General features: G+C 39.7%; 3 protein-coding genes across 4 annotated transcripts; 1 reads left to right on the top strand and 2 right to left on the bottom strand.

Moving 5' to 3' along the window:
* Positions 1–31: 31 nt before the first annotated feature.
* cnot3a (CCR4-NOT transcription complex, subunit 3a) lies at positions 32–10,308 on the bottom strand. Of its 2 annotated transcripts, none has more exons than XM_032519197.1 (18): positions 10,096–10,308; positions 9,425–9,495; positions 9,193–9,260; positions 9,027–9,101; positions 8,827–8,916; positions 8,587–8,715; positions 8,295–8,390; positions 7,932–8,151; positions 7,692–7,825; positions 7,420–7,476; positions 6,218–7,142; positions 6,009–6,114; positions 5,613–5,754; positions 4,803–4,911; positions 3,999–4,197; positions 1,347–1,479; positions 1,109–1,234; positions 32–982 (listed from the first exon to the last, which is right to left on the bottom strand). In XM_032519197.1, the coding sequence occupies exons 2-18, from the start codon at positions 9,447–9,449 to the stop codon at positions 884–886; spliced, it is 2,733 nt and encodes a 910-aa protein (XP_032375088.1). In that variant the 5' UTR covers positions 9,450–9,495; positions 10,096–10,308; the 3' UTR covers positions 32–883. The 2 variants fall into 2 exon arrangements, with proteins under 2 accessions (XP_032375088.1, XP_032375089.1); XM_032519198.1 differs by having other exon boundaries at positions 4,812–4,911.
* Positions 10,309–10,609: 301 nt separating this feature from the next.
* Positions 10,610–16,316, bottom strand: tfpt (TCF3 (E2A) fusion partner). Its single transcript, XM_032519211.1, has 7 exons — positions 16,077–16,316; positions 15,468–15,569; positions 14,924–15,046; positions 12,759–12,829; positions 12,610–12,679; positions 11,563–11,721; positions 10,610–11,388 (listed from the first exon to the last, which is right to left on the bottom strand). Exons 2-7 carry the CDS (start codon positions 15,567–15,569, stop codon positions 11,314–11,316), a joined length of 600 nt encoding a protein of 199 aa, XP_032375102.1. The 5' UTR covers positions 16,077–16,316; the 3' UTR covers positions 10,610–11,313.
* Positions 16,317–16,335: 19 nt separating this feature from the next.
* ndufa3 (NADH:ubiquinone oxidoreductase subunit A3) lies at positions 16,336–17,925 on the top strand. The gene is made up of 4 exons (XM_032519214.1): positions 16,336–16,387; positions 16,649–16,723; positions 17,477–17,554; positions 17,726–17,925. Exons 1-4 carry the CDS (start codon positions 16,381–16,383, stop codon positions 17,815–17,817), a joined length of 252 nt encoding a protein of 83 aa, XP_032375105.1. The 5' UTR covers positions 16,336–16,380; the 3' UTR covers positions 17,818–17,925.
* The last annotated feature ends 408 nt before the right edge of the window (positions 17,926–18,333 follow it).

Here is an 18,333-nt window from a genome sequence, read left to right as displayed (position 1 = left end):
ATTCCTCAATGGTGTACTATTCATACACTAGAAGTAGATAAATGTCTCAAACCCTATTTTTCTTTTTACAAGATTTATTTTACAAGTTTTAATTTGTCACAAACATGAATGCGCCATAATAATGCATTTTATTTGACAGGTTAACTTAAAAACATTTTATTTGTAAAGAGAGGGAGTCAGAGACAAGTTCAATTGCATAGCAATTTAATCCATGTCCAATTAGGACTCTTTCCCTGTCACAGGGAGAGGCCCTGTGGTCACTCTCAATCAGCGTTTTACTCGACCAAGACAATATCAATAAAACTATTGATAACCGCTCACTATTTCTAATAGTGACCATATTCAACAGGCATAGTAGGTTCTTAAAAGAAGCCAGTCCTACACACCATGACTAAATGTCCACTGTACCTCCCCATTCTAAACCACCAAATTACAGTAAATACAAGGGGCAGTTTACTTAACAATCAAATCCAAGGTTTGTTTTGTGTCAAGTCAAAGGCTTCCAGGCTCATGTTGGGTAGGTGGTACAGAGAATCATGTTGAAACAGAAAAAGAAAACAAAACATGAGAAACATGCATGGGGTAGGTGTTCCTAATGCCACATACTGAGTGCGCACACATACAGGCACAAACGCAGATCTCTCAGCCCTTGCAGCATGATGCATTTGATCAGGCCCACAGGGCATTTTTTGTCAAAAGCAAAAAGCTACAGGAGGAGCGAGGGACTTCACGTTGAGATGCAGCCTATACAGACACCAGTCTCCATTTTAGGAGAGTGTTTCTACTACACATCACAATCTCTATCCACAGTTTGAAGTTCAGTCTCGGAATGTCAACAGCAGCACGTTTTGTCTCTCTCTGTCCTTTTAATTCCCTGTGTCCGTCACTGCAGATCTCTGTCTTCAAGGTACCTGTACTCAAAGGTGAACCCCTCCTTCTTCCTCTGGCCCCATTTCTCATAGTCAAAGTAAATGTAAGTGCCCTGGAGGAACAGCAGAGCGGAAAGAGCAATCATTCAAAAACTGACACCACAAAAACAAACTACCAACAATTGGTCCCTATACTACTTTCTAACTACAAGAAAAAATGAACTGTGGTGAATATGCACCTGTTCAAATTCATCAGTGATAGTCTTGGGCTCCTCATGTCTCTGGAACCACATCATGTACTTGGTGTGAAACCTCCAAGATTGTTTCTTCAGAGCCTTGGCAGACAGATACTGAGCCTTGGTGCCCTGAGAGAGGGGGAGGACAAAAACACCAAGCTTACAAGCAAGCATGTAATACATCATTGGGAGAAGAACAGAAAGATTGTCAACAAACATAAGTTGGTGGTTGAGTATTTACCTCTAGGTAGTAGAAGATGAAAAAGAGAGTTTCTGTGGACAGTCTCTGGTAAAACTCTATAGAGTCAGAGTGGTGGGGCGGTATCTGATGATGGAACGGCAATGTGGGACATGGATTCCTCATCAGGTATTGCCTTTAGAACAGACCCAAAGACAGTTTTAAATACATGGGGAAAAAACAAGTGACCAATGCTCCCCACAAATACTTCAAGGGGAATACCAACTCCCACGATCCCTCCCAACCAACTGCAACCATGCATGCATCTGACATTTATTCCATATGTTGGAAAAAAAAGTCATAGTATAGTATGTTGTAAAGTTGCAAACACATTGAAAAAAATAATGTTCCAAAAAGTCATAGTATGACAGAAAAAGTCATAGTGTAGTACGTCATAAAAGTCACTTAAATCTTATAGTGTCCCATATGTCACAGAGTGGTGGTAGCTCAGCCCGTCTGGAGTTGGGGTGGGAACAGAGGGTCGCTGGTTCAAGTCCACATACGGACCAAAGTATGGTGGTGGAATGGTAGCTCGAGTTCACCGCCCGGTATGAAAGTAAAAGCTACCTTGCAAATGAAAAAGCTACCTGGACCAGACTTGTTACCAGAGATTCAAGTGGACATGGTAAAAAAGCTCTTTATTCTTTATATGCCATTGCCTAAATTTTAAATAGATGTCTGCTAATAGGCCTAAAACATATAGCCTGTTTATTGTGACAGACACTCCAGGTTAATAAGAGTAGCAAGATATGAATTCCATTGTGATTCTGTGAAGTCTGTATATTACCATCCAATTAGATTACGTTTGGTATTGATGATGCAAAAAAAAAAACAAACAGGATCTCCAGGGAAATGATTTGAAACTTGTTATTGAGGACTAGATTAGGACTGTATTTAAAGCTGATTCTAGTTTCCAACTTTGCCCCAGTTGTGTCTGTTAAAACACAGACGGAGACAACTTCTCTTTTGATATTACAATCAAGTAACAACGCAGGCATGGGTAGCTCTGGCTGTTTGTGTGTGGCTCTGCAAAGAAATAATTAACATTGTAAGGCTACCAGACACAATGCATAGGAATCATATATGTTAGTAAATAATAACAATAAACCCACTATTAATTACATTATCTTAATGCAGTGTAACTTCTGTAGCATGTAAATAATGCATCTAAAATACAAACGTGAGCAAGGACATTCAACAGTCGCCATTATAAATCAACAGCCAGGCGTAACCTAGCTAACAGGTAAAGAACACAAACAACAAAATCACTAGATAACTAACTTTGCCAGAACTATAGACCAATAAAATGAACTGACAACATATTGTAAGTTATACAACTTATAGTTCTCAAGGACGCGCACACACTCTCAACTGATTAGCTAGTCTCTTTTTCTCTCACTTTTTTCTCCATGTGGCGTGTGCGCCCGCTCACTGTGTGAGGCGCGTATCCGCGTTATCCTCTGACACGCACTCAGTCACACCTGATAGACGACCTTTTGTATAAGACTAAAGTAACAAGCCGATTTTGTCAAATGTAAGGAATAGAAAGTACCGATATTTGTGTTAAAATGTAAGGAGTAAAAGTGAAAAGTCGCCAAAAAAATAAATTGTAAAATAAAGTAAAAATATCTGAAAAATCTACTTGAGTACAGTAACGACGTATTTGTACGTCGTTACTTCCCATCTCTGTGTGAAAGTAATACACATGCTCAGTACCTATACGAAAGTAATATGGTAGCATGTCGAAAAAGTCATAGTATAATATTTCATAGAAAGTCATTAAAAGTCAGCATAGAATGTCGTAAAAGTGGGAAAAAGACAGTATAGTTTGTTTAATAAAAGTCATAGGATAGTATGTATGTAGTATGTCGAACAAAGTCATAGTGAAGTACTGTATGTGGAGAAAAAGTCAGAGCGTAGTATGTTGTAAACAATATTCTAAAAAGTCGAAAATACAGGATAGTATGTAACAAATAGTCATAGTCATAGTATGTCATAAAAAATTATGAAGTCATTAAAAGTCAGCATAGAATGTCGAAAAAAGAAATAGTATAGTATGTCGAAAAAAAGTCATAGTGTAGTGAGTCATAAACAATGTTCTAAAAAGTCAATGTAATATTTCGTAAGAAAGTTATAAAAAGTTACCGGTACAGCATGTCGAAAAAAGTCATAGTATGTTGGAAACAATGCTCTAAAAGGTCATAGTATAGTATGTCATAAAAAAGACATAGAAAGTCATAGCATAGAATGTCGTAAAAAGTCATGTATCGTCGTGTAAAAGTCATGTCACCGCATAGAAAGTCGGAAACAAAGTCATAGTATAGTTAACTTAAAATTCATATTATAGTGTATCATAAATAATTTCCCAAAAAGTCATAGTAAAGTATATCATAAAAATGTCAAAAAAAAAGTCATAGTATGGTATGTCATAAAAAAATTATAAAGTCATAGCATAGAATTTCGAAAAAACTCATAGTCATTGTACATATATACAATATCACCAGACTCATACTTTACATAGGTCATACCAGACGTGCACATCATGTAATACATCCTTTTAGTTGTTAAGCAGCCATGACGCACAGTAATGCATTTCCTAAGTTATGAGGAGTAGGAGAGATGCATCATCACTGGTTGTAAAAAATGTGTCGTCACCTGATCCTCTCAGAGTCAGAAGGGTGTGGCATGTGTGTCCATGCGGATTCCTGCATGGCCTGCTGGTAGAGCTGGTCTTTGGGGAGCGGGGTGGGGCCAAGTGGACAGACCCCGAGCGAGGGGGGGATGCTGACTTCCGACACGGACTGCTGGGGGGCGGCTGGAGTGCCGGGCGCTGCAGATGAACCAGAGAAGATATCTGCAGGACAAAGAAAAGTGAAAGATTCAGTCGATGACACAAATACTGTACAGACTATTGTCTTATGTTCAAGAACCAACCCGCCTCACGTGACTTTTATGGTAAATCTATTTAATAAAGTTTGACTTCTTTCCAGAGCACATTTCTGTTTAGGAGTAAGTATTTGCTACATGCTTTGTCTGAGTGAATGGCTGCAACTACATTATTTTCATTATACACTACACTTTTGACATTTTGCTCAATTGACTGATTAATCATTCACTACATAAAAAATAAAAATGTCTTAAGTACGCTCACTTAGTCAGGCTAACACAAAAAAATCACAATAACATGAAATTAGGAGAAGCACAAACTGACAAATATTGAATTAATAATTGTATACCTGGAATCAATTTTCTGTCAGTTGGCCAACTGATTGTTTCAATACTTGTTATTTTGACTTTTTACTTTACTGCATCTAATACAGCAGCTATTACAAGGTGCTTTGGAGTAAAAACATCACCCATTTCTACCAAATGAAATATAATTTTAAGTCACCTCCAATTCAGTTATTAGTCAGTGTACAAGTGACAGAAGGTTCACCGTGTAGAAAGAAAATGCCTGACCGTTCCGACCTCTGTCTGTTAGGTGCAGGTTGGGAATCTCTCCGTCCAGGCCTGATCCCAGCGCTGCTCTTTCAGCCATCGCCTTCAGAGAACTGAGAGGCTCAGGGGCCTGGGGTGGGAACGAGACGGAGACAACATGAGAACAGGGTGGTTGATTTAGTCAAATTAAGTTCTGAAGAAAGGGGAAAATACCAGTATGGGTTATTAAGAGTGGAAGGAAAATGCAGAAAATAAATGATGAAAACAGGCTATAGATACACCTGATAATAATCTCTCTGGTTTTCACCTCAAAGTCTGGCCACTCTATTAGACCAGAATGTGACTCTGACAAAAGACTTATGGTGCTGACACACTAGGGCAAAGAACAACTGGCGATGAAGGCCGATTGTGGCGTGACCTAACATCACCTTTGTTTTGGCCAAAAAATGCACTAATTTAGTTGGCTAGCTTGATTGCTAGGGAGCTTAGAGAGATAGGTAGTCTTTAAATTATTTTTTATGGTATAGGAAATTATTTAATATTGTAGTGTATAGGTATGTATATCTTTTAAAAGAAACATGCTTTTGTTTAAATAAATAGCCCTACACAAGCAGTTATGTATCTCGTTATGTTTGCCCTATATGGACAAAATGTACAAAAATAGATATTTGAATAGTTCAAACGTGTGTTTTTTTTAGAAGTCACATTCAAATGTCTTTTTGGCCAGTTTTGACAGCCCTTCTGTGTATTGGATTGATGAGATGAAAAATGAATGCTCTTATGGCCTTAATGCCTTAATATGGCCTTAATCTCATTGCTAAGGTCCTTCACCTTGAGGGCCTCAGAGGCCTGTGTGTAGGAGTGGGGCCCGTTGAGAAGACTCCCTCCTCCAGGTGTGCTGTCTGAGAACGAGGGGGACGGAGAGCTGGGAGGCAGAGTGATGGAGCTGATTAAACTGGGACCATTGTCCATCCTGCAGAAAGTACAGTGGGGACAACAGAGAAACAAGTTAACTGGTAAATTGTTGTTGATTTCTTTAATGTTTCATTTCTTATACTGCACTGTAACTTATTCTTGTGTTTTATCTATTTTTAATTGTTTTTATGTAAAGCATTTTGAATTGCCCTGTTGCTGAAATGTGCTATACAAATAGAGCTGCCTTTCCCTACCCTTAACAACTATCATGTAAAGAATAATAAGTGACTGAGTGACCAACAAGTAACTCACGGCTGACTGGTTGAAGAACTGAGAGATGAGGGTTGGCTGCTTTGTGACTGGCTCGGTGTGCTTAGAGCTGATTCTGTGGAGCTCTCTGCCACTACAGCACTGTAACCTGAGGGCAGGTGAGGGAAAAGTTAGGAAAAATCCTTTATAAAGAGAAGACAACTTTGACTTACACAGAGTCACAGAAGGCCAAGCACAATAAATTAACATACTTGTGCTTCCATTTTGCTTCAGTCCACTGGGTGGTCTAGCAGGAGCAGCATTAACCCCTACTCCTCCAACCACGCTGATATTCCCTCCACTGCTTCCCATCATGCCAACTACTCCGGGGGTAGTGCTGACAGAACTTGGGGGCACCTGAGAGGCACCAGGGGCTACATTTTGCCCAGGAACCAGACCCAAAATACTCCCACTCAAAGAGCTGTGGGCCGGGCTGGAACCTAGCAAACCGAGCCCTATCCCCACTCCGTTGGTTGTGACTCCACTGGAGCCAGAGGTGAGGATGGAAGTGCTGTTCTCTGAAATGCTGGACTGGGTGGTACTGCTCAAACCCAAGCCTCCTGAAGCTGCTGCCTGAGCGTAAGGGGCAGGTGTGGAGCCCGAAATGAGCCCTGCCATTGTGTTTAAAGAAGAGGGGTGGCCACCCAGGCCCAGACCAGACATTTGGTTGGCACTGCTGGTTCCTGTCATGCCAATTTTGCTCAATCCCAGCCCGAGCCCGAGTCCCAAACCGGATGCCGGGGTGGGCTCAGATGTAAGCTGAGACTGAGAGTTCAGAGCTAATGAACTGGGTGTGCTGGGTGTGGGGAGAGAAGGGGCAGGTGAGGCTGGGAGAAGAGGGTTGCTTGGTGGGCTGGGGTTGTTGTTTGAGGGGACAGAGGGTTTTGTCTGAGGTGGCTGCTGCTGCTGCTGTGGTTGGTTTGGTGGCTGAGGTTGTTGCTGCTGTTGTGCAGGTTGATGCTGATGTTGCTGCACCGCACTGCTGAAGCTCCCTATAAGACTGTTGCTTGAGGGAACCGCGGGACTGCCTCCAACAACACTCGCCATGGACACAAGTGAGGAGGACGAGGAGGACCCAGAGGTGGTGGAGGAGGAGAAGGAAGATAGCAAGGATGGGGTGCCGTTCTTCACAGGTGACTGAAAATGGCAAAGCACCAGAAAAAGGCATTTCAGACAAAACTGTCCAGAGAGTGACTACAGCTGTACAAAGTGTATGAGGAGCAAAGTTTACTGAAAACTATGGACTTCCTTATATGCAGATGATGGGACAAACTAAATCAAAGATCTCCAAGCATGGTCCCACAGAGTCAGTGCACGAGAACCGTTCAACCTCCGTGCCTCTCCAGGACCAAGGATGAAGAGCGCTGCACTAAACTGATTATCTACTAGCACAGTACAGATGACAGCCTCTCACCTGACTAACTTCACTGTCTGTCGATCGTCCCCTTTTCTTATCGTCCTCTGAGTTCTCCTATAGAAGTAGATACCTTGATATGACAATCCACTTTTGAAATGTTGATTCAGCAAACTATGCAGTGGATTACAACACAATGACACTTGTAGAAGGGTTAACAAAAGGCATACTACATAAGAGAGATACATGCAAAATTGTGTCAGAATGTACTTTTTCTACCCAGCATCCCTTTCACATACTGACCCAAGTTAAATACAAACTCAAGAACTTACAGCAGTGCAAGTGGCTGGGGATGGAGGAATGGGTGAAGAAGAGGTTGTGGAAGTGGGAGTGCTGCTGGAGTGGAGATACATCTCATCCTCCACATTGCCCTGACCTGACGGAGACGTTGCAACTAATGCTGCAGCTAAAAAAGAAAGACAGGACAAAGAAAAGCGTCAGATGTTTTCCTTATAACCCCCCTGATATCTGAATAAAAGCATCATGCTAACACTCCACGGTCCTCTACTCACGGATGTCTTCCAGGTCTAAGTCGTCATACAAGAACTCGTTCTCCTCAAAGTCTGGGTCTTGCGAAGAATCAATGTAGTATTCAACATCATCCTTGATCTTCTGGATTGAATCCACTGGTATCGAGTCATTATCTAGCATTCGTAAAATGGTCTCTAACATGCGAATGTGGAATCGATGCCTCTCAATCAACCGCTTGAGCTCATCAATACGATCTTGCTTCTACAGGAAGGAGAGAAGACAAGCATGTGGTTCAAGACAAACACTTTAGTCAGACCTTTACCAGATTACATTGCAAAACACTGCATTGAATATTTGAAGGAATTACAGCAACATAATAAGCAACTTTGAAAATAATGACTTACATCCTTATCACCCTTCTTCTTTCTCGTCTGAACCGAAAGAGATTCCACCTCACTTTCAAACTGATCCACCTGCATATTTAGAGTGTCTATCGTATTCTGCAGGTGAGAAAGAGGTCGGAAAAAAGAGAGTTAATGGATTTAATCAAAACTTCTTCCTAAAACGCATTTTTATCAAACGGCCTTATTTATTAAACCCTCCTTGACAAGCTCAACATTTCTTTTTCAAACTTCAGCCAGAAAAATTCAGACAACCAAAATGTACAATAGGTATAGATAGTAGTGGATGTATTACTGTTAGCCACTGTCCTGTTTCCTCTTTTTCCCTCTGAGCTGGGTCCACTTTCTGAGCAAGCCCCAAGCCTTCTTTTGAGTAGGCTTTTGTTTTTGTTTCACGTTCCACCACCTTGAACCGCTCCATTTGCTGAGGAAAGAAAATTCATATTAGGCCTCGAGAGTTTGATGAGCTGATGTCTAAATGCTACTTTACAGAAACAATAATAAACTATAAATAGGCAATTATTGAGATCCATACCGTCTCTATAAGTTTGCGATTCTCGACTAGCTGCCTTTTGTCTTTGATCTCGTTTGAGGCCACCCATGTTTTTATTTGATCTCTCAATCGCTGGAAAATGGACAGATAGTGAAAACATGGAAACGCATTACGATTTTTAAATACATGCACTGTTGACCAACAGTGTAGATAAAGGGAAAATGTTAATTAACTCATCTTACCTGTAGTTTTTTAATCTCTTTCTTGAGGTCAGCCTCATATTTTTCCTTCTGGTTTGCATTAGCTGCATTATGGAGCTAAATGTAGACAAATTAGATTAAATAATTTAAAATTTTCAACATAATTTTATGAAATTCAGTATCAATGCTGGATGCAAAGATCTCTTACCTTTTGCCAGATGTCTTCAAACTGTTCTACACCTTCAGCTACTTTTTTCAAACATCTATCGATCTCACCTGGGGAGATACAACATGTGGTCCAACATCATTCACAACATCAATCTGTGCAACACCAAAAACTTTGCGAGATGAAGTCATTCCAAGTCTCTGTGCAAGTTGCCAGACTGGACACTGTGATGGATCCTTTGCAACATTACTGATGAGTTCATCAACATTCATACCTTGTAGTTTTCTCTTGTCAGCCATGGCTCTGACTACGACAATGTCCACATTCCGTCTGTCACAAAGTTGGCTATGTAAAGAAAACCAAACGTCCATTCAAACAAAACACAATCCCTTCAACAGAGCATCAGTAACGTTACATCGGAGTGGAGCTGACGTTATATCCAGCTAGCTGGCTAGTTAACTCAGCTGCACAAATAACGTTGTCTCTTCAGAACTGAAGGACACATTACATCAGAACTATGGTTATATTGTTATGAACGTAGCTGATCTTGCTGTTACCAATATGATAGACATAGTTGTCAGTTGCATTAGCCACCTAGCCAGCTAACGTTAACATTAGCCAGCATCTTAGCTCGTCCACCTCGCTCGGTTGACTGGCCCGTTTCAAAACAAGTACCACGGAGCATATTGATGAATGGACGTCATATTCATGCATCATTATGTTGGGGTCCAGTATAGCCTTTATATGGTGGGTTTGCGTTGTGAAAGGCACAGTATATCAGAATCCATTCTTATCGTTAACCTGCTAGCTAATATGGCTAACTGTCTGGCTAGCTAATGCATAAAATGCTAGCTAGCAGCTTAGCTAGCCAGCTAGCCAAATTTAGGAAAAAGGGAAACTGGGTCAACCCGAGCATCTAGATTTATAGTTCTTTACGACATTTACCTAGGTTATGGGCTTTCGTTTGTCTTTTTCAAATACAGCCAAAACTAATTCCAGAAAGTCTTCTTTACTTCCAAATTGTGTTTTCTTTTCGACAAGCTCGCTCACTGTAATGTAGCTGAAGATGGACGGTAGCTAAAATCCCACCTCCGCCTTAAGGCCCCGCCCTAAATCCAATTTGCGCAATCTGGTTGGACATAGCTCACGCCTGTCACTGAGAGACATCCGCTGGAATGGGGTTAGATCATTGGCTCAGCCGTCTGATGAACTGTGATCAACACAAGACCAAAGCTGAAATCGGACACGTCCAATATTTATTTTTTGAAACATTTCTATAGTTTATCTTTATTAACCTCTAACCTCGTATTATGGATATTGTAATAGATGTTACTTCAGATATATAGTTAATTCCTTGTTCATTTATGGTGAGAGATTGATCTCCATGACAACTGAGTAAACTCCATCCCATGAGGAAGACTGTGCCATGAGGCTAAAAGCTCCAGAAAAACCTAGCAAGTTGACCTCAAGTGAAGATTTTTTTTCTTTTTCCTGCCTGAAACAATTGTTAATTATTGTATAGAAACATAATAGAACACACAGTTTAAATTGTTTATGCAGATGTAAACATCAGTAAAAGTAGCGAAATCTGTGTCTGTTTCGGGGCAACATCAGCAAATATAATAAAATCTATACAACAGAACTTTCTTAACACTGGGAAACTTAAAACCGTTAAAACACAATAATTAAAAGACTCAAAAATTGAAATTAAAAAACACTTTACAATAGACAACAGCCAAATAGAAATTTATATGAGCAGTTCCTGAAACTTAATCATGAATCATGAAATCATTGATAGTATCCAGGAATATATTGTGAAAGCCATTGATAAGTTTGCAACCCTACAATAACTGTATCTATGTTGCCAGATATTTACCAAACAAGGTTGTCCATGGCAATGTGCACAGTTTGCCACTGGTCATAATTATGTGTTGTCATCAAGTCTAAGGACAAATTACGACAAAAGCAAACAATGTATACAAAACAAATGTACATTTACCAGGAGAAAAACATCTCATTTTACCTTACATGAATTCAATCTATTCCCAATGTTCAAGTAAAACTACAAACAGTATAAACCTTGGCTGAACAGAAGCATCTATTGAAAATTTAAGAAAAACTGGGTGCTTCTTCATCATCATATCTAGGGCTGCAGTGCAACTATCAGTGAGACAGAGAGGTTGGGCTGGGCATTTCTCCAAACTGTGTCTCTGCCAACACTGACATGTCTGGTTCAGTCTAGGAAAAGAAGCAGAAACTCAGTCAACAGAAAATCAATAATGCCTACATTTATGACACCCATCTGCATTTGAAACTACCCACCCACACCCACCCACGCATGCACGCACGCACGCACACACACACAAATACGCTTGAATGGACATTAGCACTCCAACAGAGTTCTTCACCTACCTGTTGGTCTTTATCTTTTTCTTGCCGTGGGATTCGGTGCCTCCTCCGCTTTGGTCCAGCAGCATGATGCAATGCTGCAGACAAAGTGGAACAAGACACACCATTGAGCCGGTAATCCTCCACTCCATCAGCGGGATCTAATTGGGCTCCAGGTTCATCCTTATAAAAGAAAAGATGAAACATTCAAAATGTATAAGGCCTTAAACAAAGTTGATCATATATGTATTTATTATTATTATTATTATTATACTTTATTATTATTAATCCCTCAAGGGGAAACTACACTTTTCACTTTGTTGTTTTTACACACATTACACACAGGCCTGAATTACACACACATGCTCAGGGCCTACACTAAGAGATGTCAGAGTGAGGGGGCTGCCCATGGAAAGGTGCCCCGAGCGGTTGGGGGTTCAGTGCCTTGCTCAAGAGCACCTTGGCAGTGTCCAGGAGGTAAACTGGCACCTCTCTAGCTACCAGTCCCCCACCATACTTTGGTCCGTACGGGGACTTAAACCAGCAACCCTCCAGTTCCCAACCCAACTCCCTATGGACTGAGCTACTACCACCCCTAAATTATTAATGGTACATCAAATGAATTAGCAGACCGGCTGGGTATCTGCCCTTGTACCTTTAGAGAACCCAACACCCCAAATTAGTGTATTGGTTTTCTAAATCTGAACATAAATATCAGCTAAAGTGAGTCCTGCATTAGTATCTGATCTTGCGGCCCTATCTTGTAGAAGGGTACAGTTTCAAAAAATAAGATTAATGACCTTAGTTATTTTATTTTTGCTTGCAGCTTTATTTTCAAGTCAAGAAGGGCCTACATTTTTGCCCCGTAGCATATTAATCCACCCATGGTCAACTGCTAATGTAAATGAATTCATATGATTGTATCAGGCCTGAAGTACTGAGTGATTATGTGAACACATAACTAATTTGTTGATAATGTTTTCAAAAATTGAGTGATAAGTGCATTCTTTTCTTCTTTTAAATGTATCACATACAGCCCTCTGTCCATCTTTCTCATCTTCTTACTCTTACCTCTAGAAGTATAGTGAGCTGGGCGTTTCTGTAGTCATCCCCGTGAGCATCTAAAGTCTTCATGAGAAACCTGCAGGATTAACAAAGTCTTCAGATGGGCCATCAAGAGGGAAATGCTGAAATTGAGTGACTATAATGGTGTTTTGTACCGTCTCTCCTTCTTCATGCGCCGTGTAATTCTGTGTACTCGATGAAGGCGACCAAGAATCTTCTGATTCACCTAAAAAAATACCCATTTGAGTGTGTTAATGTGATTACAGGGTGCTGAGGGAGGAACTGATTATAGATACAGTGGTGTGAAAAAGTGTTTGCCCCCTTCCTCATTTCCTGTTCCTTTGCATGTTTGTCACACTTAAGTGTTTCGGAACATCAAACCAATTTAAACAATAGTCAAGGACAACACAAGTAAACACAAAATGCAATTTGTAAATGAAGGTGTTTATTATTAAAGGTGGAAAAAAATCCAAACCATCATGGCCCTGTGTGAAAAAGTGATTGCCCCCTAAACCTAATAACTGGTTGGGCCACCCTTAGCAGCAACAACTGCAACCAAGCGTTTGCGATAACGTGCAATGAGGCTTTTACAGCGTCCTGGAGGAATTTTGGCCCACTCATCTTTGCAGAATTGTCCTAATTCAGTTACATTAGAGGGTTTTCGAGCATGAACGGCCTTTTTAAGGTCATACCACAACATCTCAATAGGATTCAGGTCAGGACTTTGGCTAGGCCACTCCAAAGTCTTCATTTTGTTATTCTTCAGCCATTCGGTGGTGGACTTGCTGGTGTGTTTAGGATCATTGTCCTGCTGCAGAACCCAAGTTTGTTTCAGCTTGAGTACACGAACAGATGGTCGGACATTCTCCTTCAGGATCTCTTGGTAGACCGCAGAATTCATAGTTCCTTTTATCATGGCAAGTCTTCCAGGTCCTGAAGCAGCAAAACAGCCCCAGACCATCACACTACCACCACCATATTTTACTGTTGGTATAATGTTCTTTTTATGAAACGCAGTGTTCCTTCTACGTCAGATATACTTGGACACACACCTTCCAAAGAGTTCCACTTTTGTCTCATCGGTCCACAGAATGTTGTCCCAAAAGTCTTGGGGATCATCAAGATGTGTTGTGGAGAAATTGAGACGAGCTTTGATGTTCTTTTTGCTCAGCAGTGGTTTTCTCCTTGGAACTCTGCCATGCAGGCCATTTTTGCCCAGTCTTATCCTGATGGTGGAGGCATGAACGCGGACCTTAACTGAGGCAAGTGAGGCCTGCAGTTCTTTGGACGTTGTTGTGGGGTCTTTTGTGACCTCTTGGATGAGTCGTCGCTGCGCTCTTGGGGTAATTTTGGGCGGCCGGCCACTCCTGCGAAGGTTCACCACTGTTCCATGTCTTCGTCATTTGTGGATAATGGCTCTCACTGTGGTTCGCTGGATTCCTAAAGCTTAGGAAATGGCTTTATAACCCTTTCCAGACTGATAGATCTCAATTACTTTCTTTCTCAATTGTTCCTGAATTTCTTTGGGTCTCGGCATGTGTAGCTTTTAAGGATCTTCTGGTGGACCTTACTGTGTCAAGCAGCTCCTATTTAAGTGATGCCTTGATTGTGAACAGGTGTGGCAATAATCAGGCCTGGGTGTGGCTAGAGAAATTGAACTCAGGTGTGGACAACCACAGTTATAGTATGTTTTAACAAGGGGGGCAATCACTTTTTCACACAGGGCCATGATGGTTTGGATTTTTTTTCACCTTTAATAATAAACACCTTCATTTACAAATTGCATTTTGTGTTTACTTGTGTTGTCCTTGACTATTGTTTAAATTGGTTTGATGTTCCGAAACACTTAAGTGTGACAAACATGCAAAGGAACAGGAAATGAGGAAGGGGGCAAACACTTTTTCACACCACTGTACACCATAATACCTAATTGATATGAGCTAAAAAACAGTAATATCAGTATTAGTCCAATATCTGATTGCTAAATTGGAATTTGGGATTTTTTGCCAGACATATGCCACTTAACAAAACTGTGATGAAAAGCAGCAGAATAATCATAAAGTATCATAGTCTTTAATAATAAAAAATCAATCATTCAAAAGGCATTTCTGAAAGGAGTAGCATGTTCTGCAGCAACATTTGCAGTTCTACAATAATCTATCAGTGATTAGTGTTGGTTTGTAAAAAAAAAAAAAAAGTCTATAGCTAGAAATGATTTGAAAAAAATTGTAATTAAATGACAATAAACAACCATCTAAGCCATATTCCTAAACCTAACCATAACACACTTGTATGCATGCATATGCAAGCTTGCACACACCTGTTCAATGTCCTTACATCTCCTGTTCAGAGCCAGATATTTCCTCTTATCAAGAGCTCTTCTCTCTTCATCCTCCTGTGCTGTACTCTCCAGCAGCTCATTGCTCCCCGAGCCCAGCTCCACCTAAAGTGAAAAAACCTTGTTTCGGTTTTGCGTTTGGCCATTTGTGTCAGTGTTTTCAGTGTGTTTCCAATGGAACAGTTGTCACAAAAAAAGATTTCAACTGCTGAATCTATTATAATAAAATAGTGTGGCTTAATATTGTAGCAATATAATCAGTGCTTAGAAAAAAAATAATGGTAAAATAATGGTTTCATTATTATGTACCTACTTTGATGCACTGTGTCATTAATGCATTCAATCCCAGTTGGAAATTACCTTCATCAGACCAATTTCAGTATATTTTATTCTTGCAAGCTAAATGGTGTTGTTAAATTTGGTCATATTTGGTACATGACTTTGGGGCTCAGGACTGGCTACTAGGTGTTCTTGCTTTTTTGCATCAACCTTACCATTACCGTGATAATTAAGTAAACATTATTACCTCTCCCGGCCCCAGCTCCACACCTCCAGGCTCCAGCTCGGCCTCCAGGATGTGTCCTCCAAACAGAGGGGGCAGAGCCAAACCAGAGAAATCCTCCATCATCTGGATAGAAAGATACAATTTTGTATGTATGTATATATATATATATATATAAAAAACACAATTATTTATGTGTGTGTTTATGTGTTAAGTGCTGGTATGAATTCCCCATACTTTTTATAAAATGTTTTATGATCTTTTTAAAGGATTTTAAAGGGGGAATGTAACTACAGGTCGTAAAACCCTTTGATTCAAACGGTACTTAGTCAGGAAAAACAGAAACTCACACAGAAAATCAATTAATGCCTAATTTAGACACCCACACTTTAACACACTGACAAAAAAAAAATAATGAGCACAATAATTATAACTAAATGTATACGTAAAAGCAAAATATCAAAATGTTAAGACCAAGTAAGTGTTTCATGGGAAGTTTTTGGGGGAACTTGTGAGGGGGTTTTTCAAATACAGGAGTTTTTTTTGAGTTATTAGGAATTTAATACTAAAAAATATCTTTTAACTAAATGACAAAAAATATAAGCAACATGTTCTAGCCCGAAACTTTACTTCATTTCTGCAAATAGGCCAAAAAACACGGGTCAGCGGCAGGTGTCCTGGGGTTTAAAACCGGGACAAAACTTTTTCAAACGCTAAAATTTGATTTAATCTGGGATCTAGTAAGCGTCTTTTTCTGGAATTTTTGGCTTAAATCAAACGTAAAGCAAAGCAAGAGCAGTCCGTCCTCTTCATTCTCGTCTATCCAAAGGGTTTTTTTTTTTAAAAAATTTTTTTATCGCCCCGCGCAAAAATTTCTACTCACGCATACTATCATTTCCATGACCCCCTTTGGGGTTTTGAAACTACAGAAGACAACATGGCGGGTATGTGGTTGTTTTGTCATCTTTTGTACATACACCAGGTAAAATTAGATTTATAAAGACCTCCAGATAGCATAAATAAAGACTTAAAACATTTGTAAGTACGTCAACTAAGTCTCAGAGTTACTCTAACACAATTATATCCATTCGAAATAAAACGAAAAACGTGACCTTGGATGTGTTGCTAACGGTGGCTAACGTTAGCTAACCGTAGGTTGATCGTCAGCTGTGGAGGTATTCAACCTGTCCTGTTTTTGTCTCCAGGGATCGCAGCGTTCCTGAAGAATGCATGGAATAAGGAGCCTGTTATCCTGGCCTCCTGTGCTATTGGATTGATAGGTTAGTAACCAGCCTCCAGTGCGTGTGATAGAAAAAGCACAACAGTGTACAACTTGCTTTGGAAATAATGAACCTAATTATTATGCCAATAAAGCAACATTTATTATGAAAGAAAAAAAATACCTGTATCCCACATATGGACCTACAAAGATTCCACAGGCATATATTTACTTTACCTCAACTGTTTTCAGTTCAGTCTCATTCAATGTATTATATAACATACAATATGGGCCTTACTCAATGAGTAAATAATAAAAGGCCCTCCAAACCATCACCATTTACTGGTTCTCCATTTGACAAATCAAATAAAGTTACATTCAGCCAAAATCACAGCATAAGATCATGTCTTCTTGAAAACATGTATGTATCTACGTTACTGCTATTATGCTAGATCAACAAAACTACATATAAAGGGGACTATGATATGGTTTTCTAAAAGAAACAAGCCAAAAGCACCTCAGTTGTTAATATATTGAGATGTCTTTACATATTCAGAGTCTACCTGGAACTAGAAAGTATATAAGAGTCAATAAATTGATTCCAAAAATTTAAATCAATAAAATCGATGAATAAAAAATTGAATTGAAATCAGTGTACCCAGAATAGGAGTAAGGTGTGCTCTCTCTCTGTAGTCTTTGTTTCAGCATGAGCTGTTCTGGGGACATTAACCCATGTTTTCTTGTCATTTGACCAAAGTACAATATAAATGTAATAATATATTGTGTACGTTAATACAACTTTGTATTTTCTCAGGTTTTGCTCTTCCGTTAATCAGCCCCATCACAAAGTATACAGGAATGATCAATTCGTCTGTGCCATACAACTACCCAGGTAAACACGGTTCACACCGGTCATTTTACAGCAGGTTGTGTTTGTGTGTCACTGCATGATGCTACACAATGCTGATGCCTGTGGAACAGCTCTGGGAATTTTAACTATTTACTTCAACACCCTTCTAATCAAATATTAAAGCTTTTTCCCCTCCTTACTTTTCCAATGCAGTCCCTGTGCGAGATGATGGAAACATGCCTGATGTCCCTGCTCATCCGAGTGAACCAAAAGGAAACAACTTGGAATGGCTTAAAAATCTTTAACTTTACATTTGTACGATCACAAACACTTGATCGTTTCTTTTTGTTCATATGTGTCTGCATAGCTGCTCCACCAATCAATGTCCCACAATAAAGATTTATTTAATTCTACATTTGTTTGCCACATTGTTTGGTTTGGATACATACAGTACATTTGGATGGGATGCACGTTTTAGTACCTCTAGTCTACAGTGTTTTGTGATTTGGAGTTCAAAGTTTTATGGTTTGTTTACATTTTTTTAAGACCTAAAGGCAATATTGATCCAATTTATATCATCACAATTTTACCTACTCAAGCTTTTGGAATTTGAGCACAAAGCTAAATACTTAAGTCCTTTTAGAGTAAACCTTAAAAAGACCAACTTTGGTTTTCAAAAAGTCTGCATGAAATCTTTTTGACTTTCCTCTCTAAGACAAATGCTGGGTTGGTAGACCAAACTCTCAAAACACAAACAAATGTAAAAAGAATCAAATTTTTCAGTCAGAAAACATGACCTGACATTAAGATTTCGGTTTGAT

This window comes from Etheostoma spectabile, chromosome 6 (genome assembly GCF_008692095.1).
Source record: "Etheostoma spectabile isolate EspeVRDwgs_2016 chromosome 6, UIUC_Espe_1.0, whole genome shotgun sequence".
Classification (NCBI taxonomy): Eukaryota; Metazoa; Chordata; class Actinopteri; order Perciformes; family Percidae; genus Etheostoma; species Etheostoma spectabile.
The sequence above is the reverse complement of the archived record's forward strand: the minus strand, read 5'-3'. Positions and strand labels throughout refer to the sequence as shown.